Source organism: Panicum virgatum, chromosome 4K (genome assembly GCF_016808335.1).
Source record: "Panicum virgatum strain AP13 chromosome 4K, P.virgatum_v5, whole genome shotgun sequence".
NCBI lineage: Eukaryota > Viridiplantae > Streptophyta > Magnoliopsida > Poales > Poaceae > Panicum > Panicum virgatum.
Window position 1 is genome coordinate 13,729,727 of NC_053139.1, and position 25,041 is coordinate 13,754,767.

Sequence of the window (25,041 nt, forward strand, 5' to 3'; positions counted from 1 at the left end):
ACGCGGTCGAGCGGGCCGAGCAGAAGGCGCGAAGCGGAGCGGCCGAGCAGGGAGGGGCGACGCGGTGGGGTCGCGTGGCAGAGGGGAGCGGCCGAGCGGGCGGCGCTCGGGGGCAGAGAGGGAAGAGGGCCGAGCGCGCGGGGTAGGAGGAAGGAGAGAGAGAGAGAAAAGAAAAGAGAAATAGAAAATGGGAAAAAGAAAGAGAGAGAAAAAGAAAAAGAAAAAGAAAAAGGAGGGAAGAGGGAAATGGAGAGAGAGGGAGGGCGGGATTCGCGCTGACGCGATGCGGCCCCGGCCGGCCACGCGCGGCGGTCGCGCGTGCTCGGCGGGATTCGCGGCGTGGTCTACGGCTGGTCGGCCACGCGTGCGTCGCGCGGAGAGGGGAAATGGGACAACGGGTGTTCGGGACAGAGAAATGATCTTGGGATTTGGCGTTTAGGGTTCAGGGTTTTAAGGGGAAGTCGAGCTCAACGACGAAACACAACTTTAGCGCATGGATTATTTTAGTAAATTTTTGGGATGTTACAACCATGCACGGACATGGCCGGCAGACACAGGGGTAACAGAAGGGAGCTACTCCATTAAGACATGAGCGGGCTTACATACGGCTTTCTCTTTCGGGAAGCCCCAAGAACTGGGAAGAACAGAGGAGGCTCACCTCAACTCGACTATGTTACAGTGGACACACTCTCTAGACTATGTATTATACAGTGGAACTGGAACTCTCTCCTGCTAGCTACTCTCGCTCTGGCTTGTGCGCGATGCCTTTCTCCTTTCCGATGTCTTCCTCCGATGTCTCTCCCCCGATCTCCCTTTGCATGCAGCAGCGCACCGCCTTTTTTATACGCGGCCGGGAGCTTCCTGCAGCGCCATCCTAATCCCTGCGCGCATGGGCCTGATTGCCACGGAGTTGAGCGCTTCAGCGGCGTCGTCGTAATCCCCGCAGGCATGGGCTTGACTCGCATGCCACGGAGCTGCGGAACTTCAGCGGCGTCATCCTAATCCCCGCAGGCATGGGCTTGACTCGCATGCCACGGAGCTGCGGAGATGCCGAGCTTGCACCTCCATGGACGGATACGGCTTCAGGCTTGGAGCGACCTTCCTTGGATGGATACGGCTCCAGGTTTATTCGAACAGACGACGATATTTATTTTTACAAGCATTCATTCGTATTCATATTTTGTTTACAGGCATTCAAGATATTCGTACATTCTAGGTCATAAGCATTGATTCAAGAAAATTTATTCGGTGACCTTCTGCCGGGACATACGTGGCTTACCACGCCCGGAGATTTGGTAGTACTACTACTAAATACTGAACGGGGTAGAATTAAAAGTCAGTCGTGGATATTTCTTACGGTGACAAGGAAAGACTTTATACAGTTACGATTCCGAATATCCGACTATTCACCATACAAGTTGACAATGTATGAGGGATGATTCAGGGCAGCGATAGCTACTAGCTACTTGCTCTGCAAATAGTCAATGGACAGCATTTTATAAACTATTTTTTCTTAGAAAAAAAGCATCTTATTCAAACTATCAGGGCCTATCTTCGAGACGAAACAAAAGGACTAAGTCACGGCAAAAACTACACTCGACCTAGGAAGAAGATTAATTAAACGACTAAGTCACTGCGTGAAACGACTAAGTCACGCAATAATAAAAAGTAATAACACGCCGGCGGGCTGCTTCAAAATTAGTTGGGCAGGTGGTATTTGTACTTTTCTAGTATATTGCACTGATTATTGAGGCACATAAGAAGGCTAGCGAGTAGCGTTGTGAGAAATTGTGATTAACTCACCGCCTCCAAAGGGTAGATACAAATTAAAGTAGAGAGATGGTTGATCCATCGCCACGCATGGAAAAGATTGGGAGTAGAGGAGGAGCTACGGCGTTCGCTGCTCAAGTAATTTCCTCGCTGCTGCTGCTGCTAACGCCATTCGGCGCCGCGGCAGCCACCGGCATGGCCGGGAGAAACTGCACCAGAAGCTGCGGCGGCATCGACATCCCCTACCCGTTCGGCGTGGAGCCCGGCTGCTACCACGCCGCCGGCTTCAACCTGACCTGCAGCCACCAGGAGAACCCTCCCAAGCTGTTCCTCGGGGACGGCACCGCCACCGCCGTGCAGGTGCTCGAGATCTCCGTCCCCGGCGGCAGGGTGCGCGTCAACGGGAGGCGCGTGCATCTCGACTTCGACGGCGGGAACGCCACCGTGAACGGGACATGGGGCGGCCTCCCACGCGGCGGGCCGTACATCCTGTCCGAGTCGGCGGCGAACAGGCTCGTGGTCGTCGGCTGCGGCGTCCAGGTCGACCTCCGGGCCGCCGGAGACGACCGCGACGTTCTGGTCAGTTCTTGCACCGCCGTTTGCCCGTACGTCCCCTTGCGACAATCTGGTGGTGGCACCTTGGGCAGCATGGTCATAGGCCCTTTCGGGAACTGCACTGGCATCGGCTGCTGCGACACCAGCATCGCTCTGGGCTACTCTGCGTACAACCTTCACGGATCGCAGCATGGCGACCAACTGTATTACAAGCTGTCCACCTCTGCCTACATAACTGACGGTGTTTTCAACTATAGCCGGGACATGATCAATGGGGATAATGTCCCTGAGGCGCTCCCGGCAACGCTGGATTGGATAATCAGCAGCTCGACATGTCCGACGAACGCATCTGCTCCTGAATGCCGCAGCGACAACAGCGTCTGCCGAAACACCACTGCTGGTGCCGATTTCCAGCAGCCGTTCAATGGTTATGTGTGCTCCTGCTCTGACGGGTATCAGGGCAATCCGTACATCCTCGGTGGCTGCCAGGGTACGTAGCGTACTACTACAGCGATTGATGATCAATCTTTTGTTATCAATTACCTAGCTAGCAATTGATGATCAATCTTTTGTTATCAATTACCTAGCTAGCTTGGTAATGGAAAATAATTATTACTACTCTATTGATGAGGGCATGCTATTATTACGTTTGTTTAGATATCGATGAGTGCAGAACATCAGAAATCCCATGCTATGGCGACTGCAAGAATACTGTAGGAAGCTATATTTGCACATGTCCAAGTGGATATACAGGGAATGCTTCCATCCCCAATGGATGCAAAGGTACAAAAATGCTTCTTTTTTTTCCCTAACTGACAATAATCGATCTAAGAAGTTTAAGAACCGACGACCATGGAAACAGCGTTATCATAGATGGTTCTAGGCACCAGCCAATTGTGGTCATATAGCTTATTTATTGAGTCGGTTCTAGTCTAAAAACTACTACCATTAATAATAGATTTGATCCAAACTTGCAGCTCTACTATACGATAGTCGGATAGAGACAAATTTTATGAGACCTGTTATTTGAAGTCATCTTTATGCCCAATACTTGTTAATTACAACCAATTTTGAGTTGGTAACTTGTAGAGATCGACCTCTTTTGTCATTGTTCACTCAAGCAATGGAGTAAGCACTCCTACGTCAATGGAATAGTATAAACACTAAAACATGAAATAAAATGTATGCTACACATCACTAAATAATGATTAATATGTTGTATGTATTCATGGGACTATTTCTCTTCCATGTTAATTGAACGTTTGTAAGAATGGTACAAAAAAGTTGGTGATATATAATCTCATATATGTAGCTGTGGTGACACTGCTTTCTGAATTGATAAATCCTTTGAAACACACGGTGTTCATGCTTTTTTCCTCCTAGACATTGATGAGTGCAAAAACCAAGAAGCATACTCATGCTATGGGATATGCCAAAATTCACCTGGAAGTTTTCATTGCCAATGTCCTGATGGAACATATGGAAATACTTCCACAAAAGGAGGATGTGTTACTATCAAGAATTCCTTCACAGGTTAGAAGGCACTATGTGCAACATATTATATTATCACAAGCTAGAAATTTATCACCTGATTCATAAAGTAAACATACAGCTTAATATATTATTTTACTCTGAAATCATTAATGTGTCCTGTTATTATTTCCTTAGGTTTAAGCATTGGGCTCGGAGTTGGTGGTGGAACAAGTATTTTGCTTCTAGCCCTTGGTGGGCCCTACATAATGCGCAAAGTCAAGCTGCAAAAGGTGAAGAAGATGAAACAAAACAATTTCAAGAAAAATCATGGGCTACTATTGCAGCAATTAATATCACTCAATACAGATATTGGTGAAAGGATGATAATTACCTTAAGGGACATAGAGAAGGCGACAAATAATTTTGACAGTGCTCGTGTAATTGGTGGCGGAGGGCATGGTGTCGTGTTTAAAGGAATTCTAGATCTTCATGTTGTGGCGATCAAGAAATCCAAGATAGTAGTTCAAAGAGAAATCAGTGAATTCATAAATGAAGTTGCAGTTCTTTCTCAAGTGAACCATAGAAACGTGGTGAAGCTCTTAGGATGTTGCCTTGAGACAGAAGTCCCATTGCTAGTTTACGAGTTCATTTCAAATGGAACTCTTTGCCATCATCTTCATGTTGAAGGCCCGATATCGCTATCATGGTATCACCGAATGAGGATAGCAACCGAGGTTGCCAAAGCACTATCCTACCTACACTCATCTGCTTCGATGCCAATATTTCATAGAGATGTTAAGTCCTCCAACATACTTCTTGATGATGCCTTAACTGCAAAGGTATCAGACTTTGGAGCTTCCAGATATATCCCAACTGATCGGACAGGAGTGACTACAGCGGTTCAAGGAACGATGGGCTACTTGGATCCAATGTACTATTACACAGGCCGACTAACGGACAAGAGTGATGTTTTCAGTTTTGGTGTCCTTCTTATAGAATTGCTTACTCGAAAGAAACCATATGTGTACAGGTCTGTCGATGATGATGGTCTTGTTTCACATTTTGTTTCATTGTTCACACAAGGTAAACTGGTTGACATAATAGATCCCCAAGTCATGGAAGAGGAAGATGGAGAAATCCAAGAAATAGCCACACTAGCAGCAACGTGTACAAAATTGAAGGGAGAAGATAGGCCTACAATGAGGGAAGTGGAGATGGCCCTTGAAAGCTTGCTAGTTAAGAAGAGACAAGTTCCATATAAAGGAACACCAACGAGAAACGAAGAGGACGAAACTATCGCTCATTACATGTCAACTAACGACCAAGCTAGCAGGCAATACACCATGGAAGAGGAAATGCTATTATCAGCAAGCTATCCCCGGTGATGAACTTTTGTTAGTCCTGAACAACTGCACTTCATATACTCATTTCTAATGCCTCAGAGCATTACAAGTTGAGGAGAAACTACCACTTCCTTTGTTCGCGTCCAAATTACTATGTTGACTTCCCATTCGATTGAATTTGGTTCTCCATATTTCTACTAATAAATAATACATAATTCTTGTTATTATTATTTATTAGCTGAACCTGAGATTTTTTTTTCTTATTTGCATGTTTTATTTTCAAGAAACGTTACATCGACTTGCTCAGCATATCGGTCAGAGGCTTGTTACGGTGCTTGGGAGAAACCTCTAAAATAATCAGAGCCGTTGATATTTAAAACCTCTATTTTACTGTAACAAGGGGTAGTTTAGTAATCTATTTTGCGCAAATAAATCAGGCTGGTTTCTCCCTTCTCGCTTCTCGGTTCTCTCCGCCTATCCATCCGCTGGCTGCCAGCGGCCTGAGCATGCCTCCGCCATTAGCCGAGGGCTGCTCTGATTCAAATGTTCAACTCTGAAGCGAGGCAGGCATCAGTTGGTGCTTATGCAACAACCATGGTTCAGAAGCATCCGTGCTTATGCAACACCGGATGGCCGCTCCACCCGCAGCCAACAATCCCGATGTCGAACGACTGCCAACTCGGTACTCTTCGCTTCCCCGTCATTCTTGTAATCGTCGCCTGTAATCCGTGCCAAGACACGCCGCCGTCCATCTCGTCGGGGCGCCGCCCCGATATCATCCCATCCCCACGCCGCTCCGCTGTCCCTGTGCCCCTATGCTGGCACCACGCACCCATGCTGCTTGGCGAGCCCCGCGCCCCACGGTGCCGTGCCTCCGATCCCTGACATCAGCACCGCGCCGCCCAGACAGCTTCGTGCCTCGCTCCCATGCTGGGCCTGCCCATGGTGTTGCTCTGTTTCCGCCTTTCATCGCCTCCGCCTCGTGGAAGAATCGGCGCCAGCAGCTAGCAGGATGTGATGACTATGATTGGACCGAAAAAACATAATATAGATCGAAATGCTGAAGTAAAAATACCAAAGTACCCTTAGTGCTAATTTTACGAGTGGTTCCTGGCCCACAAAATTTTTGGTTCTGATTCATATCTTAGTTTCTTCGTAACTGGTTCCTTCTATTTTTCAACCGTTGGATCTAGAGCCTTCAACGGCTCATAAAATTCTCAAGCACCATAAAATTTCTCGTTCCACTTCAAATTGGGACTTGGTCACTATATCCTTCTCCTACCTTTCAAGGTTTACATTACCGGTTGGAAAAAAAAACCGGAGATCATCCATATACACACATTTATCGGATTTATCAGAATTCTACCCATTTTCAAACAGTATTTGTTATCACTATGCCATAGTGGAGAGGATTAAGAATGGCAACTGGTCGGGTAAGATGCGGATAGAGTAAATACCCGCCCACGAGAATACCCGAAATTTTAAAACATACCCGTATCGCAAAGTCTAGCAGGTAGAATTTTATACACATACCCACCGGGTACGAGTCGGATTTCGGGTACCCATCCGGCACTAGGCCCGGTGGCATGCCCTGTGGGCATGGTGGCGAAGGGAGGCAGGACCTGGGGACACGGCGGCAATGCGGGGTCTGGTTTCAAGGGGGGCGGATGCCAGGGCTGCAGGTGCGGAATCATGGTCGTCGCCAGTCGCCCATCAGGGGGGAGCGGCCAGTGGCAGAACTAAGGAAGGGCTGGCAGGGGTCATGGCCCTCTCAACAAAAATAAAACCATTGTATAGTATATAATTTGTTGATAAAATTAGATTAAATTTCTATAGAAAATAAATGTAGAACTAAAAGAAAGAATAGCCTATTTCGTCACCAAACTTTTAGTGGAGGGCCGGGTCAACTTCATCCGTAAACATTCAAAATGATCATTTCAGTCCTCAACCTTTTTTTCATGTAGCTCGATTTAGTCATTCGCTCTACCTCGCCACGATAGCATGCCATGCAGAGTGTTTCTATTTTTTAGCAGTAATATATTGTGGCAGAACCATTTAAATTAATCCTGCTCAAGTGTGCTAATCATCACCTTAAAAGCAATCCGACTATCACACACTTCAAATGGAGTAGTCTGACAGCCTGTCGGGTAACATCCTGATGAAACCACTGGAATTCGGATCGATCAAAGTAACATAAAACCCGCATAAAGGCGAGTCCAGATATTACAACATTCCACAAATTCTTACATCACAGAGTTTTAAACTGAATTATTACAAATCAAGTTCAAAATTCATAAAAGTAGTTCAGAATTCAAGTTTAGAATGGTAGTTCAGAATTCAAAAGTAGTGGAAATAAACGACCATCTAATTGACGATACAAAATGTCATGATGAAGTCCGTACATGATATCACTCAGCATTATCATCGTTGGCTGGGGTCACATCCCATTCCACCGGCCAACCAGGAGGTAAAGAGCATGGCCAAGTCAAACTAGCAACCATGTCCTCAGAAGTATCACTTGAAAATAAAGTCACAAGCAAGGCCGAGTATACTAATACTCAACAAGCCTTACCCGACCATTGGTATACTTAGTCAATATCTAAACATGCAAGGTTTTTTGTCTTGAGAGGTTTGTTTTGCCGAAAAGCATCTAAGAGTAGGTCTTTAATTTCAAATTTTAGCCTCAAGATTCAAATTCAATTAACCATTCTAAGTAAGCAACTATCAAATAGCACATATGGTGGAAATCAATTATCTTTCATCATTTAACAATATCGATCATTATCCTTGTTTCACTTACTCTATATGGTAAAAGGGTCAAGCGGTCTCAATAACCGTGAGAAACAGACAATTCGAATCGAATTTCTTAACCTTGTAAGACAAACTTAAACACACGTCACGTGGTTACTCCAAGAGTCACACGTGCGATTTTTTCCTTCAATTCCCACTTCACGGAACAGGCCCATAGCCCTGAAGTATAGGGCTCGAGCCCGGCTAGGCACTTGCCATTAGCTAGATGTGAACGAGTTCAAGGCGGTGGGAAGTATGTTCCGGCCTCGGTTCAATCCAGTACTTAAGCTTACCGATTACCATATTCTCAGCATGTGGTTAGTACATTCAAACGCTTAACCACTACTACTACACACTGCGATCTTAGCCATTTTAACTATCTAGACAGGGCCTCAACTGGTAACATAAATATCGTATCACAGCCCCACCCGTCAACCTTATAGTTTCAACATAAAGTGAATAAACAACTCCAAACTCTCACGAGTGACAGGCAATCACTCGACTTTTACCGAATCTTGTTAGCTTGCAATCTAATGAACATCTAGTATCCATAGCATGGGTACCTAGGATCATGCAACTAAGGTTTCAATAAACTCATATAAACTTAAATGCACAAGTAAATAGAAGTCATAAGTTGCATAATTTGAAAAGTAATGGGTTATGCTCTGGGGCTTGCCTTCCTAAGCATAACTAGCCTTGGGCTCTTCTGAACTTTGGTTCAGGTCTTCAACTATTCAGTTAGATTAGTTTGGGCTTCTCGCTGCTCACTCTCAGACTTGGGCGCTAGCTCATACGTTTGGTCAGTGAGAGTAGTCATATCTATATGAAATGCACATGTATGAGTGTGATGATGGCAAAAGATAAACAAGTACAATTCACTATAAAGTTGTAATTCAACAAAACTCAAGTCAAAAAGTAAAGCACTTTTACCTACAGTTCATTGGGCAATTGTTTATAGACTATTATCTAATGCAAACTAGTTCCTAAAGAAGATAGGGGTGGTTCCATCTTTTCTTAGCTCATGCAAAAGTCAAAACACTTCGACAAACACTAGCCTAACATGTACTGGTCATATCCAGAGTTACATAGAGCTTATGACATTGAAACTTTTACAAAGAGTACAAAACTTAATCAGCAACCTACTGTAAAAATTTCAACTAATTCCATTGAGAAGAATAAATATGAAAAACATTTTACTCAGTTACAGCTAGGATAAAGATTAATTTGTACAGAGCAAACATGCCAGTACTGGTAATGAAATTTTATGTGAGTGTTTCTAAACCGAAGTTAAGGCTACTGTATAATTTTCATAATTAAAGGAGCAGTACACAAGGCATGAAAGATAAAACAATATATAACTACATAAATCAAGATTAATTTCTACAGACAGGTTTACTAAGTTGTAGAGCCTCATATTTTTTCCAAAATTATTAGGTTCTCAAATACAACTTGTGGTAAAAGTATTAGATTTTTCTATGTACATGAAATATTTTTCTTGATTCAGTATATTTTTTTATGATAAGAATTTGTTGGACCAGTTTCATTTAAACAAAAAGTATCAATTTTTTTCGGTAGTATCCAGTCCTCAACTTATAAACATTGTAAAATTTTCAGCTCATGAATCAGAGTACAACAACTTGAACAATTAAAACTTCTTAAGCATGGCATAAACCAAGATCTAATAAAACCTATAGCTAGACATGTACTCTGACCATGAAAACTTAAGACAAGGCTAAACTTCTATCACGTAACCCATTGACCAAAAATGGCCACTAGCTCATGCATATAACTTGAGATACAAATAAAGGCTACTTAAACTTGCATTTTAAATAGAGCAAAAACTATTGTGAAACTGAAGATGTGCATGTAACAAAAGTTGTAGATCTAGCTCCTAGAAGTTCAGAGAATTTGAGTTTGAATTTTTTTTATTTGTTTAAATTTTATATCGATCTTATAAACTCACTGAGATGGATTCAAAACTTGAATTAGGGTATTCAAAAGAGATCCCTGGAAACTTGCAGAAATCTCCCTAGAAAGATTGAAATCATCGCAATGTGGCCCTTGGCCGGGGTTCCACGGCGGGGATGGCAGGTTTCGGCGAGCTTGCTCACCGATGGTGAGGGATAGGTGGGGGAGGAGCAAGATGGTGGTGAGAGGGACCTGTGGGTGGCCTCGATGTGAGCGGAGATAGCCGGATGAGGATTGGCCGCGGCAAGCATGCTCGCCGGCGACCGGGGGTGGTGGGCGGTGGTGCTCCGGTAAGGGAGGTGGGGCGAGGACAGGCCGAGGAGCTTCACGAGGCCATGGGGAAGTGGTTTCGGGGGCTAGCTCGGGTGGAGGAGGGTCGGAGCAGTGAGCTCAATGATGGTGACCATGGTGGGCGACGACAATGTTCTAGGCGGAGAGGAGGTGGCCGCTCGGTTCCTTGGGTGTGAGAGTGGAGAGGGGAGGGAGTGCAAGCGTCTGGCTCAGGGGGAGAGCCCCTGGAGTGGTTTTGGGCGAGGGGCGAGGAAGGTGTGGCTGCCGGCCGGGGGTGTTAGCGTGCGAGGCGGCTGCCGGCAGAGGAGCTGCACCGCATGGCACGCATGCAGCATGAGGAGGGGCAGGGGGAGTGCTTTGCCAGAGGCCGATCGGAGAGGGCACTTGGCGCGGCGCCGGCGCAGAGATGCGCCGCCGCGTGGCAGCCGAGCTCTGTGCACGCAGCAGGAACAGGGGGAAGGGAAGTGTGGAGAGAGAGAAATGGTCGACGAGTTTGACTGAAAATTTTCTCAAACTTTTCAGTTAAAACACGAAAAAGTTTGAATACAAAAGTTCTAGTAAATTTGAAACTCTTCGACTTTAATTTCACAGATAAGTTCATTTAAAGTTAATTTTAAACTCTTTGTAAATTTGAAATATTGCCCTATTCCACTTAAAATTTAATTTTTCTTCTATTTTTTGTAGTAACTTGAAAAACCTTGAACATGAAAGTTGTTCGATATTTAAAACTCTAAATTTTTTGTTTTGGGTAAAAGTTTATTTGAGAAAATATTTAAAAGCTATTTTCAAAGGATGTTATCTATGTTTTGAATTTATTCATCATTTCATGTGATTTCATTTAATTTGAATTCAATTATTCTTGCAATTTATAAAACATCACCTATGATGTGTGTTGATGCATTCTATCTGTCATCTCATGGTGAGTGTGAACATAAATGTATTAGCACTTTATAAAGATATATTTTTATCTACAAGCACATGCACATACACACATACACATGCATGAACACATAATGTATTTAATTTCATTTTCTTTGGTTTTGATGCATGTTACTAGGTTTATGATATTTGCTTAGCACTTAAACACCTAGAGTGTCACATATATATTGGTTCACACATACTTAAAGATAACGCAACAAAACTTTTAACTTGTGTGTACGTGATTTTTTTTCACAAAAGAAACTTTTGTACGTGTATAATAAATATATTTGGATCAACTCGCTTCCTTAAAACTGTGCATTATTTTAGTTTCATCAAGATGAAAATTTGTAATTATCAAATTTATAGAAATGTTATTTTTTTATGAATCATAGATGACTAGATGTGACAAGGCGTGCCAACATTGCATGTCACGTACGATGAAAGATTAAATTGAGTTAGATGGAAAAGTTTGAGGACTAAATCGATCATTTTGAAAGTTTAGGGAAGTTAAACTTTCGCTAAGATTTTGATGACATCCACTATCCCAAATATTTGTGTGGCCCTCTTATATTTTCTCTCCAGTTCCACCACTGGGAGCGGCAAGTGAGGTCATGCGGGAGGTTGAGGGTGTTGGGGGCTAAGGAGTGAGGAGTGAGGAGCGAGGTCCGGGACGTGTATTGGGCCTATTGGGCAAAAAATTGGCTTCTAGATGGCTGGTAACGTAGATGGAAATCATGTTGCAAAGTGTAGCTCGTTAAGCTCGCGAGTTGGCTCAAACTAGCTTTGAAACGACCCGGGTTTTCGAACGAAGAACCCGAATCCCTGTATCGTCGTGATAGTCCCTGGATCAGTAGCTATCACATACAGAACTCATTTCAGGCAGTAAATCAGTTCATACTCACTTAAAAGAGGTTCAAACATGGATTTAATTATTACAAAATGCAGAGGATTTGCAGTACGAATTTATTACAAGCCCATTGGGCTAAACTGGGACAATCAGAAAACGATAGCGGTAACTGGTCTTCAGGCCTTCCTTCATCTCAAACTTCACCTCCATAGGCAGCACTTGAGTGTAGCACGGGCTTCTAAGCTTCAGTCGTACCACCCGTCGGTGTTGGCGTCGAACTCCTGCTTGGATCCTGCATCTTGCCAAACTATCCCCAAAGACGGGATAGGTTCACGTCACCGTCCGTATGCAAGCTTTAAGTGGATGCAAAGGTATAAAAAGTAGCAAGGATAGGCTAAGGTTTCCTATGCAAGCACAAGTGTATATACAAGTCATCTGTCACTCTCCGACACGGGCCATACCGGCACCGTTCAACTACAAACCCAAGTCGGTGCAGGAACTCCCTCTCCCTGCACCTCAGCTGACTCCACAGGGGGAAGTGGACTAGAGGGAGGTAGAAAGCTGAGTTTACTACTCTAGATGAAGTAATAGAAGAGTAGGAATGTACATGACCGAGTACGCGGCTATACTTATAGTTTTCACCCTGCAGGGGTTGTACACATGTACCCACTCGCCCCGAATCCAGTCGGCAAGCCACTCCAACTGTCTCCGAGGCACCGGCCTACCGAAGCACTCCAAAGAGCGAGACTAACCGCTACGGCACCATCCTGTCCCTCCAGGTTGGGATGCATCCCTTCGCAAGAGGTCGCCCTGGAGTTGTGTGGCTCACCCCTTGCCCTCCGGAGTTGTATGAGGCCCATGGTCCTCCCGCATCAGGCCTCCAACGCACAACCCTACCCCTAACAGGTCTGGTGACGCACATAGCTAGCTCGGATCGGGTCTACCCTCATAGTGGATAAGTGGTGTGCACGCTCATAAAATCCCACAAATCATAGTTACCGCATATGTCCATAAGAGCCGGGGCAAGCACTCCTCACGCAGTCCTCCGCAGTGGTCCGCCAAAGGCACCCATAACAGGTATTGCCTCTCCTTGGGCACCCATAACAGGTATTGCCCCCCTTCTCTTCCCGCACCCGCCGCAGGTGCTCCCCAGAATGTGCCCAATATACATTCCTGGCAAGTAGCTTGCCCCCGCTAAAAACCCTATCTCTGGCTCCTCACAAAGTGGGTCTCATGCATTCCAAGACTATCATATCATGGAATCCCATACCCAAACACTCTCATAGTAGCCAAAGCATCCAAGAATCAATCAAGGTATAGGGATGCAAGGAATACGGTATAAGTAGGCCATGCAGGCTTATCTCACATACACACAAGTAATGCAATAGCAATTCTGGTAAGCAATGCCAAATAGGTATTCAAATTGTAGATGGGCATGAACCTGAGTGCTCCTCATAGAACTCATGAGCCTCCTGGTAGTCCTGGTCGTCGGTCTTCTCTTCAGCAGCAGGACCTATTCGTAATTATGGATTACTATAGGGGCCAAAGTGCAAAAATGCATAAAACTACTCAAATAAGATCCAACTCACAACAAAACCTACTCTAACGCGTAGATCATGATTTTAGAAGAATTATAAAACTGGTTTCATTATTTTTGGAGCTTCGGTTGATTTATTATGAATTTCTGAAGCTTAAAACATTTTTTGGAATTATAAAAAGGTTTTCGGAAAAGAAAAACACACAGCGCCACACGTGGCAGCCCCTAGGCGTGCCACGTGTCATGCTGACATCAGCAGCACGAGTCAGGCTCTGCTGACGTCAGCGTTGACTTGGTCAACATTGACCAAGTCAACGGGTCCACATGTCAGCGGGGTCAGCTAGGTCCATGTGTCAGTGAGACAGTGAGGCTGACGGGCGGTGCCCACGTGTCAGGTTTTACCAGAAAAAGGAAAAAGGAAAAAGGCTAAAAAGGGTTCGTGGGCTCAAAGGGCAGCTGGCCCGGCTCAGCTCGGTTTAAAGGCCGGCTCGGGATAGGTTCTCGCGGCTCGCGGCTTGGCGAGCTGGTCCGGCTTGGTGGAGTCGCGGCTCGGCAGGCCGGCTCATGATCTTGGGCTGGCAGCAGCCCACTTCTTCTTTTCCTTCTTCATTTCTTCTCCTTTCCACCTTCTTCTCCCTTCCGCTGACAGAACTGGCCCGCCGTCGGCGCGTCCTCCTCTTCTCTGCTTCTCTCACCTCCTCTTCCTTCTTGCTCCTTTACCGGCGGGCTGCTCCGACGGGCCAAGGCAGGGGCAACGGCGGCGCTTGGTGCGGTCAGGGCGAGGTCGGGCGGCAAGGGCGACGCAAGGTCAGGCTGGAGCGGCAGCTCTGCTCTGGCGAGGTAAAGCGGGCCGGACACGAACTCGGGTGAGGGTGGACACGACTTGTGGCGGGTAACGTCCGCGCGAGGCACGGCAGCGGCAGCGAGCTCGGCTCGGCCTTGCCAGGGGCATGGCCCTCAACGCAGCCGGCCAGGGTGCGGGCGCCTGGGAAACCAGAGCGCGGCACAGCAGCGCTAGGAGGGCGAAGAGGGTTGCGATGGCGTAGCTGGGGGGTTTTTCCAAGGCACGGCGAAGCCGCGCGTGAGTGCAGCAGCGCACGCGGAGCGCTTGGCAAGAAGCCGTAGTGGCGCTCGCGTGTGCCACGCCGCGACGTCGTGACGGCGGCGGCCGTGGGCTCCGGTTCAGGTTAGGTCACGGCGCGCGCGAGCTCTCGGCCTCCGGGTTCGCGGCGAAGGGCGAGGACAGGGGCGTTGCGGGGCAAGGTCCAGACAGCGGCCAAGCTCGGCTTGTGTCCGGGGTGCGCGTGCTCGGCGTCCAGGGTGTGGCGCGTGTGCGCGGGAGCGACGCGACGCGGCCATGGCGAGGCAGGGCAGGGCGGTGGCGCGGCGAGGCTGGTCCAGCCGGTTTGGGAACGCGCGTTCGCGGAGTCCAGGGATCCTGGGCCGCGGTGGCGGGGAGACAAGGCAAGGCGAGTGTGGCCGGAAGGCGGCGACTCGGCTTGGCGCCAAGGCGAGGCAGAGGCCCAACCTTGAGCACGACGCGAGGCTCGGCTTCCACTACATCACAGAAGAGCAGGGGCGGCCCGAAAGGGTAAGGTTTGGCCCGGGTAGCCATGGCGATCACGCTCGCCACGGCAGCGTAGGGACAGGGCGACGGCGGCTGCGGGGTTACGGCGGCGCTACGAGTCCCTGCACAAAAGGATAGGTCCGGGGTTCCTGTTGCTCTAGGGATGGCTCGTCGGCGGCACAAGGCACACAGGAAGCACAGGGTGACGGCGAGAGCAGGCGGCGGCGCTCACAGTGTGGCTCGGAGAAGACAGACTCAGGGCTGCGGCGAGGCGAGGCCGCGGCGAGTCGGAGCAGAGTAGGCCGCGCAGGTGCGTCGATGTAGCCGTTCGGGGCGCGGAAGGGGAAAAGAATACCCCGGGCTAGGGTTTAGGGCTGGTGGCACATGGGCTTTATAGGCGGCTCTGGGGTTTGGCTTGCGCTCCACGGCGGCACAAACATCGAGGGGAATGCCCGTGATGGGACGGCCGCGGCGCGGGGTTACGTGGCGAGCATCGGGAGCTTCTCCGCTTCGAGGTCGGGGTCGCAGGCGTGGGTGGTTGCGCTCCCGCGTCGCGGAGCGGAGACAGGCGGGCGTCAGCGGAGCAGGTGAGGCAGGGCTCGGTGGAAAAAGGCGGCGGCGTCCGCGTGGGTGAGGAAAAAGGCAAAGGAGGCCGGGGTGAACGGCGTCGTCGCGGAGGGGAAGGGGAATAGGGGAACGTCCGCGTGCGGCTGACAGGCGGGGCCAAGGCGTCGGCGAGCGTGGTGAAGGCAATGAGGGCATGGCGAGCTGGGCTGGCTGCGGTGCTGGGCTACAGCACAAGCGCGCGGTGGCTGGCCCGTCCGCGCGATGCAAGCCAAACAGGCGAAGCGGGAAAAACGGGCCGAGCGAGGAAAGGCGAACGGGTTGGGCCAGGCCACGTGGTTTGGGCTGGAACGGGCCAAGTTAGCAGGCCAGGCTAGGGTGATCCGGGTTAGGTTAGCTGGGCTAGGTTTGGTTTGGGAGGTTATCATGCCTGTTAGATGTTAGCTGGGTTTTGGCCCAAGGTCAAGTTAGGGGGTATTGTTAGTTTTTGAATTTAGTTTGAATGGCTTAATCCAAACTAAATTCCACTCAACTCAAACAAAGATTCATCCAAAAGGTTTTGAACCAAGGTAGATTCGAGAAGAGCCAGATAACTCCAAATATTTCACTCTAGCATTAGTGTCCTTATATTAAATATCTTTTATTTTCTAGGAATTTAGAAAGAATTAGAAGGCAACCTTAGATTATTCTAGCTAATATCACATTCACACAAAAAGTTTTTGAAAACTCATATTTTTGGAGAATTTAACATTCCGTAAAAATTACGGGATGTTACAAGCTTGTTATAACTAACGAGCACAAAGTTACCGTTCGGCTCATTAGGAATTGGACCGAGCCGAGCCGACCTAGCTGCGCATCGAGCGAGCTAACGAGCCACGAATAATTTTTCCAGCCCTAGGTGAAACTAATAATCTTATAATTTTCCTCACTTGTTATCAGCAAAAAAACGCTTGGTAATTGCATTTGTGGGGGAGTGGGGACTGCCTGCACAAAATGCGTGCGGACGACGTGCTATGCGCCGTTGCCAAAAACTAACACAGTATGCAGCTGCTGCCTCGCTGATGAGTGATGAGTCTCTTCCCAGCCCTCGAAATCCAGGCGGTCCCGCCCATCCGCGTAACTACCCGAGCCATCCAGCCCATCAAAGCCGAAAGGTGAAAATCTCGAGCGTCCGATGAGCCCCTTCTCTCAGATCACAGCCGTGCACGGCACCGTCCCGTGTCCTGCCGCTACCCGGCTCCGCCTCCGCCTCCGCCTCCTTCACCCGGGCCAAATATTATCCGCCCGAAGGAAAAGAAAAAAAAACACACACACACGTCGCCCCACTACGCAAACGCGATCCCCCGCCGAAAACCCCCCGAGCCCACCAACAAACGAAGAGCTCGGCGGTCTCGAAGTCGGCCTGCCGAGTGGGCCCCGCGGCCTTGACTTATCCCCGCTTTCTCTCTCCTCATCCGCCCCCCGTCGACTCTGACCGCCCCCCTGCCCACCTAGCGCCGCCGCCGCCGGCGAGGCCGGAGCGCCCGGGAGCCGCCCGCCGCCCCCTGGGACGGCGCCCCCCGCGGCCGTATCGCCGCAGGGGCGAGCTAGGTAACTCTCTCTCTCTCCCCACAACGCCAGGCTCGGCCCGATCCGATCTGCTACCTCTCGCTGGAGGAGTCCGGGCGCCGTACGGCTCCCCTAGGGTTAGGTTTTTCTTGGGCTCCTGTCTCTTTTTCTCCTTTCTTGTCGGGCGTGGGTTCCCCATGGGCACCTGGTGCCCTCTCCCTGCGTGGATCTTTTCATCTCGCATTGTAGGTGCTGCCTTTCGAATTCTGCTCCAAAAATTTGCGATATTGTAGCGTAGCGTGGGTTTATGCTCAGAGCACGGTCTTTATGCTCCAATGTGTGAACCGTTTACCTGTTTTAGGCGATTTGCTTCAGGGCCAATGACTCTGCATTCGGTTTCTAGCATCACTTATTGTTTGCGGCCGTGCTTTGCTTTAGTGATCTGCCGCTTGTCCTCACAATGTGGGTGCTTGCAGCTGCTGATCCGTCTCTTGATGACATGATGGTTTCTGCATTTCAGGTGAATGCTACCGGCATGATGGCTCAAACCATGCAAGGGAAAGTTATGGCCTCCTATGCGCCGAGCAGCTTTCCTATCCGGCAACAGATGTCACCGGGCGATTTTGAAATGCTTCAGCTTGATAACATGGATCAATCTACCTCTCCGATTCGCGGCATTATCATTCAGAAAATGTAAGTTTGGAAACCTCCAGCATCCATAGTTGTCTTGTGGGCGCAAAATGCTGCAAAAGAAGCATTCTGAGCTGTCAATTTTCGTGCAATTTTGTATGCAAATATCTGATAGTGGCAATTGATAATAGGTTATGGGTATTGTACAGTGTTAACCTAGGTAGCCTGCACCATTGAGTCACCTGTCATGCATTTATATTGAATTGTTACAGGGCTGAATTTTCCATTTTAACTGTATTTTGCTGATACAGTATGGTTAATCTTATAGTTCAGTAGATTACTATTACACTGTACTCGTCATATGAGATGTATGTATTTGTATCTAGCTGCAGATTTTTACTTGATTCCGAGTACAACAGATGAACAATTTTTTTTGTTAATTCCGTTAGTATGTACTAGAGTCTAGAGGTTGGTTGAAACTTGAAACAGAGATGCTTTGGTTCATTTTTATCTATGTTGGACATATTTTCCTGCATAATTCAGTATTTTACAATTTCTTCAAGAATACTAGAGAATGGTTTGAAAAGAGATAGTGGGTTCATTTTTTTCCCATTCCTTTCCTTTTTTCTTGGCATATCTTTTTTTCAAACACTAAGTATATTCTGATGTTTCTTTTCATCCATCCAGTGCAAGTTGCCTTAAAATGGGGGAACAATTTGCTAAATGCAGCCCAGATTACCTTCTGAAAATTTCAAGAAACATCGATGAATTACTTTTCAAAAGTGCTCCAAAGGTTAGTGTTCTTTAATGCTGCAAATGCAACTACAGTACATTATATAGCATACTAAAAACTTAACTCTGATGCTTGTCCATCAATTATATCCTCGTATGAAACAGTGTTTGACTTAGGCTAAGTGATTTTTGAATTACTATTCTTGTACCTTTGTCTTTTTTGCTTCAGTTCCATCTTTCATATCACTTGTGCCTGTATAATTGTATGTGCCATTGAATTTTCTGTTGTAACTGCATAATGAAATATCTTACTAGTTTATAATGTCGCGCTAACACATAGCCTTTTTCTATATCAGGTACATTACATGGATCTCAGCACTCTAGAAGTCCGTGTGAATTATTTGCTCAGTTCTGTATCATATAGAAACCAAAAAGATCCGTGGATATCTTCAGCAGCTTCACCGACCACAAGTTTACATCAGCTGCCTGGGATACAGATGTCAGACTCTAGTGTCTATCATAATAGATTTGACCCTGCTTTTACTAATTTGCTTGCACGTGCAAGAGACGTGCATGCACATACTATGTTCGCTTCTCAGAGTAAGTTGGGATGATGAGTTTTGTACTTGTATCTCAAGACATGCCTTTCAATCTATAATTATTTATTGGCTATATTTTTGTAGGATATGTAGCATATAATCACAATGTGGCAGCTGCTAATTTTGCTACTGAAAGGCCCGGAAGCTTTAGGAGCTCCATAGTTGCTCCTTGTGTTTCAGCACTTCCTAAATGTAGTTCTGACCTTGGTGGGATTGCTAGCGCTGGATTGCCAAATGACCATGTAAAGAACCATTTTCCAGGTAAATTATCTGCATCCCTATATTTGATTTGATTGTAAATGACCATTTGTACTTCCCATATTTGGTTAGGTCATATAACATCATGAATGATATCATCAAATTTTTGCCAGGGGATGCTCATCCTGTTGAGAGTCCAATATCATCTATGTCTGGGAGTTCCAGTCCTTTATCAGCCGTGTGTGATCCAAGCACAAGTTCCAGTCCAATGATAAGATCATCGGCGGACTCTATCTCTAAAGCAAGTGGACAAAAACTTTCTGCAGGTTCTGATTCCACCAGTGAGGGACAATCATTTCAGCAATACAGAGAATATGAGAAAAAGCTAGATGGTGCATGGAGCCAGCCCGTAGAGCTCTCAATTCACTCAGATAGCACAACTGAAAGACATGAAATGTATCTCAAGGGACAATTTCAACTGGACAGATGCGTGGAAATGAAAGAAAAATATTGGGGCATGTCGGACTGTGAAGATTTGTGCAAGGAGAAATACTCAAGTTTGAGCACCCCCAGTGCCCAGTACCAGTGCTGCTTCATAACAGACTGTAAGCCTTCAGACCCTGAGAGAGAGCAAATTGAGAGATCTGAGCAGACATCAATTAGCACATTATCAAAGCCAACTTCACCTGTTTCAGATGAATCTTATGGTAAGCGTCCAGCAAAACGCCTGAAGGCTGATGTTCCCAATCTTGTCAATGTGAATCCAGTAGAGAGTCCAAAGGAGCAAAAGCCTGTTGTGAATGAGAGTCATGCATGTGGTGAAACAGTACAGCTAGAAATCACAGAATTACCTACAAAATCACCTTGCAGTTCCTTGGGTGACATTAATGCTGACACCGATAATATGCTAGAACAGGGTAGTGAAGATGTACATAACATGGAGATTGTTACAGAAGAATTGCACTGTGTAAAGGGTGGCATTGAGATGACAGCTGCATTGGATCAGACAGCAAGTGGGATCAATTTAAGTTTGAGGAGAAAAAGAGGAGCTTCTATACTTTACGCGTTAACTGCTGAGGAGCTTAGAGATCACATGAGGAGTCTAATAAATCAGCATACTTGTCTGGTGAGTGAATAACTATTTCTATCTCCTATGTTTTCTGTAACTGTGAGTAGACTTGATTCTTGTTTAATCCTGTTACCGAGCTATTAAATAGTTATGTATTATCTTGCGCATGATGATAATAACTTGATTGATTGGCAACGTGATAAAACAAGAATCTTGTGTGTGATTAGTTAAGGCTTTGTTTCATTCAGATTGGATCACTTCTATTATTCAGAATTCTATTTATTTACTTAGTTCACACCCCTGATCATGGTTTCCTTGCTTTTTTCCAGGGCAAGTTGACATATCAAGAAATCCAAAATAATGAAGTCTTACCTGATCCAAATACATGCAGTATGTGTGGGATGGAGAAGTTTCTTTTTGAACCACCTCCACGATTTTGCGCTCTCTGTTCCAAAATAATAAATTCTACAGGCTGCTATTATGCTGAAGTTGAAAATGGGAAGGATAAAACTTCTATTTGTAGCAAATGCCACCATCTAAGCGGTTCTAGAGCTAAATATGTTAAGAAATCCGATTATGCTGAAACAGATGCTGAAGCTGAATGGGTATGTTTCTTTTTCTCTCTCGAGTTGTCCTAATGTGTATTTTAGTTACTCATCTTTTGTTCACTTGAGTCATTTCAGTGGGTCCAGTGCGACAAGTGCAAAGCTTGGCAGCATGAAATCTGTGCTCTTTTCAATAGAAAATGTGAAGGGGCGAAGGGTGAATATACTTGTGCAAAATGTTTTCTGAAGGAAAAAGATAGTGGAGACATTCATGCACTAGAGGCATCCAGTGTTCTTGGAGCACGAGAGTTACAAAGAACTAAATTAAGTGATCATATTGAGCAAAGGCTTTCTGAAAGGCTTGAGCAGGACAGGCAACAGAGGGCAAGCACCTTAGGAAAGGCTGCTGAAGAGGTAAATATCTGACACTTATCATTTGATGTAGCTATCCAGGTCATAATACATTCCTAACTTTGGAAGTTTAGAATTTTGGAGAAGATGCTGTCATGGATGCTTGTTCACATCGAACAACACATGCTTAGAATAATCAGACAACCTATGTTGGCTGCAATTTTATTTGCTTTGGTCGGCAGGAATTGCATAACAAACTTATGTCAGTTGCGCATAAGGTTTACTTAACTTTTGCCCTTTGTGCTTTTAGGTACCACGAGTTGAAGGTCTTACAGTTAGAGTAGTATCTTCAACTGACAGAGTACTGCAGGTCCAACCACGTTTTCATGAATTTTTTAAACAAGAAAAGTATCCTGGGGAATTTCCATACAAATCAAAGGTACAGGATGGTTGATTACTTGACCAATAAAATCCAATTTTGAGCTGTTTAGTAGGTAATTCTGGCTATGTTGACTGATTTATGTCTTTTGTACAGGCAATTCTCTTGTTTCAAAAGATTGAAGGTGTGGATGTTTGCCTGTTCGCCATGTACGTACAAGAGTACGGTTCAGATTGCCCATCACCAAATCAAAGGCACGTTTATCTTGCATATATCGATTCTGTCAAGTACTTCAGGCCTGAAATCAAATCTGCAAGTGGGGAGGCTCTCCGTACCTTTGTGTATCATGAAATTTTGGTACGTGAATTGCAAATTACCGAACATATATTTGTGCTTGCTTGTAATGAACTTATGTTTCTAGAGTCTGATCATTCTAATGTTTATCGTAGATTGGCTATCTGGATTACTGCAAGAAACGAGGATTTGTAAGTTGTTCCATATGGGCTTGCCCATCTACAAAGCGTGATGATTATGTTTTATATTGTCATCCAACAGTACAAAAGATGCCCAAGTCGGACAAGCTTCGAAGCTGGTTTGTCTTCCTAACATGATATCAATGAATTAAACCTAATATGTTTTATGGGCTTTCATTTGACTATCTTATTGATAATTTCAGGTATCAGAATTTGATCAAGAAAGCTGTTAAGGAGGGTGTAATTGTGGAGCGTAATACACTCTCTGACTTTTTCCTTCAGCCTACCAATGAATGCAAGGCCAATATATCAGCAGCATGCCTGCCATACTGTGAGAATGACTTCTGGCCTGGAGAAGTGGAGAGGCTCCTTGAGAAGAAAGATGATAAAACCTCACAGAAGCAAGAGACACAAGTAGGAAGGCTCTTACGTGTTGCCAAACGTGATGACAGAAAAGGAAACCTTGAGGATATTTTACTTGTGCACAAGGTTATTTTATTTTGCTTGTGATTCTCTTGCCCTTCCAGCATTTCATGGGTACCTAACATCTTGTTTTTCATTATTGCTAGCTTGGAGAAAGGATGCGCACCATGAAAGAAGACTTCATGATGCTTTGTCTGCAGCAGTTTTGCAAGCACTGTCACCAACCTATTATATCTGGTAGAAGTTGGGTTTGCACTAGCTGTAAAAGTTTCCATCTTTGTGACAAGTAAGCATCTGGTGGAAGTTGGGCCCTAGCTGTCAATTGTTGTAACTTGTTGACACTCGATCAATAAGCAGCATTATTGATTGTTGATGTGTGTTGGTTTTCGTAGGTGTCATGCAGAGGAGCAGAATATGGCACAGAAGGACAGGCATCCAGCCACAACGAAACAGAAGCATGTGTTTCAAAGTGTATGTACACAAACTTCATTTCTGTGCTTGATTTGTTCAATCAATTAAAGGAAGCAACATGCTTCTATTTAATCGATGCATGGTGGAATTTATATACTAACTACTATAGCCTTCTGTCCCACAGATAGAGGTAGAACCTCTTCCAGAGACTGAGGATGGGGATCCAACAATGGAAAGCAAGTATTTTGACAGCAGAATAGATTTCTTGAAGCACTGTCAAGACAATCATTTCCAATTTGATACCCTCCGTCGGGCAAAGCATTCTACAATGATGATTCTTTATTATCTACATAATTCAACTTGTTCTGCTTGCCACCATGCTGTGGATCAATGCTTGGTGTGGCGGTGCCTAGAGTGCCTAGGCTGCACGTTTTGTGATCCATGCTACAAACAAAATGGTGAAAGTTTGCATATTCATGAATTAAGAAAGATTGACACTAGCAAGAAGAATACTATGCAGGTACCGTCTTGGAACTTCTGATGTCTTATGTTGTGTTCCCTAGTCAACAAAGTTTAAATCTTTGCAAGCTCTTCTGGCATTCTTTTCTTTTGGTGTTATTTTTTGCAAGATGATTTTGGGCATAGGTGGCAGATCTCGGTTGGATTGCACCCTTATTACTTAGACTAAAACTTAAAAGGATTTTTTATGTGAAATTCGCTGTTGCGTATTTTCTGTTGATTGCTTGTGCTGACATTGATGTCTCATTCCATAGTTGCTCTTGGCTTTCTGATTCGTACATGATACTGTGTTCTTATGAATCTTGTGCTTGTTTCCAAAACAGGACTACGTTGAATGCCTTGTGCATGCATCGAGATGCTTCGATCCTCGTAGCTGCACTCTTGAAGTTTGCTTAAACTTGAAGAAACTATTCTTCCACGGCATACGATGTGATATCCGTGCCCGCGATCAGGGAGGTTGCAACAAGTGTGTTTTCATGTGGAAACTTCTGTTCCACCACTCAAAAGGTTGCAATGAAACAGACTGTACGGTTCCCAGATGCAGGTAAAACCATGGCTCATCTGAATTATTCAGCTCATCTCTCCTGAAACTCATCTACAGACCCTGCTTTCACCCATTAGCTTACACACAAGTGTTTTGTATAATCCTTGTAGGGATATAAAGGAATACATGGTTGAAAAGATGAAGGTTGTTGAGTCCTGTGTTGTAGCAGGCCAGCAAGATCAGAATGCGGCTTCTTGTATAAACTAGCGTTGGATTGTTCCCCTCCTTAACCAGTAAAATTTGTTGATGAAAATGCAATAACTGCCTCTGATGGATGGAACTGCAAGGTAAATAAAGTGGTAACCTGGTGCTGCTGGTGAGGCGGCTTCACCATAGTTACTCGTCCCGCTGGTTTTCCTAGCATTGGCAGAAGAAAGTCAGGCTAGTGCACGGAGCTTCTACAATCTGTGTATATGCCTAGTTTAACCATGCCATTGAGGGAATTACTGACGGGAGCTTACATAGGCAATCTGACATTTGTTTTAGTGTCTGTACATACCATGTACATATATAGTCGGTCTGTTCTCTTGCGAAGTTGCAATTCAACTAGCTCATAGGTTGGTCAACAGGATAGATGGTTCCGTTTCTTATTGCCTCTCAGTTTTGCTCCAGATTGTAACGAACAAGGCCACATTTTTGTTCAGTGTTGCTGTGCTGTGGCGACAGATCCAAATTCATTGAACGAATGAATGAAAGAATGTGTATATTTACCCCCTCTTACCGGCTTTGCCGTGATTCTTTTTTCCATGCCCATGACTGCACACCGTGCTTATCACAAGGGTCCTGTCTCAGATTGGTATGGATCGCCGTCACCTCGGAGCTCCGTTGGGAGGGCAAACATGCCGGCTGGGATTGCGGTATCCTGGCTCAACCCTTCGTTAGCTGCCTACGCGCTCGCCCGTTTAGGTCCTAAGACGGAACTTTAACTATGCTAGCGGAGTTTTATGTAGAACTTTAACTGTGTAGAACAAGCAGGGAGGAATGACTCAACACA

General features: G+C 45.8%; 2 protein-coding genes across 3 annotated transcripts; both read left to right on the plus strand.

The window, feature by feature from the left end:
- The first annotated feature begins 1,774 nt into the window (after nt 1–1,774).
- Nucleotides 1,775–5,283, plus strand: LOC120705078 (wall-associated receptor kinase 2-like). Its single transcript, XM_039989610.1, has 4 exons — nt 1,775–2,815; nt 2,983–3,108; nt 3,709–3,858; nt 3,994–5,283. Exons 1-4 carry the CDS (start codon nt 1,861–1,863, stop codon nt 5,181–5,183), a joined length of 2,421 nt encoding a protein of 806 aa, XP_039845544.1. The 5' UTR covers nt 1,775–1,860; the 3' UTR covers nt 5,184–5,283.
- An 11,832-nt stretch (nt 5,284–17,115) lies between these two features.
- LOC120703222 (probable histone acetyltransferase HAC-like 3) lies at nt 17,116–24,767 on the plus strand. Of its 2 annotated transcripts, none has more exons than XM_039987244.1 (17): nt 17,116–17,216; nt 17,695–17,867; nt 18,492–18,597; nt 18,893–19,136; nt 19,220–19,396; nt 19,507–20,459; nt 20,732–21,007; nt 21,086–21,361; nt 21,609–21,737; nt 21,834–22,034; nt 22,127–22,269; nt 22,354–22,639; nt 22,720–22,859; nt 22,966–23,044; nt 23,169–23,504; nt 23,827–24,047; nt 24,158–24,767. In XM_039987244.1, the coding sequence occupies exons 2-17, from the start codon at nt 17,710–17,712 to the stop codon at nt 24,252–24,254; spliced, it is 3,822 nt and encodes a 1,273-aa protein (XP_039843178.1). In that variant the 5' UTR covers nt 17,116–17,216; nt 17,695–17,709; the 3' UTR covers nt 24,255–24,767. The 2 variants fall into 2 exon arrangements, with proteins under 2 accessions (XP_039843178.1, XP_039843177.1); XM_039987243.1 differs by lacking the exon at nt 17,116–17,216 and adding an exon at nt 17,357–17,419.
- The last annotated feature ends 274 nt before the right edge of the window (nt 24,768–25,041 follow it).

Coding starts and splice junctions, on each gene's coding strand:
- LOC120705078 (XM_039989610.1), top strand. CDS start 1,861: ATGGAAAAGATTGGGAGTAGAGGAGGAGCTACGGCGTTCGCTGCTCAA. Junction 2,816..2,982: donor CATCCTCGGTGGCTGCCAGG/GTACGTAGCGTA, acceptor ACGTTTGTTTAG/ATATCGATGAGTGCAGAACA. Junction 3,859..3,993: donor TATCAAGAATTCCTTCACAG/GTTAGAAGGCAC, acceptor TTATTTCCTTAG/GTTTAAGCATTGGGCTCGGA.
- LOC120703222 (XM_039987243.1), top strand. CDS start 17,372: ATGGGCACCTGGTGCCCTCTCCCTGCGTGGATCTTTTCATCTCGCATT. Junction 17,420..17,694: donor GGATCTTTTCATCTCGCATT/GTAGGTGCTGCC, acceptor TCTGCATTTCAG/GTGAATGCTACCGGCATGAT. Junction 19,137..19,219: donor TACTATGTTCGCTTCTCAGA/GTAAGTTGGGAT, acceptor ATATTTTTGTAG/GATATGTAGCATATAATCAC.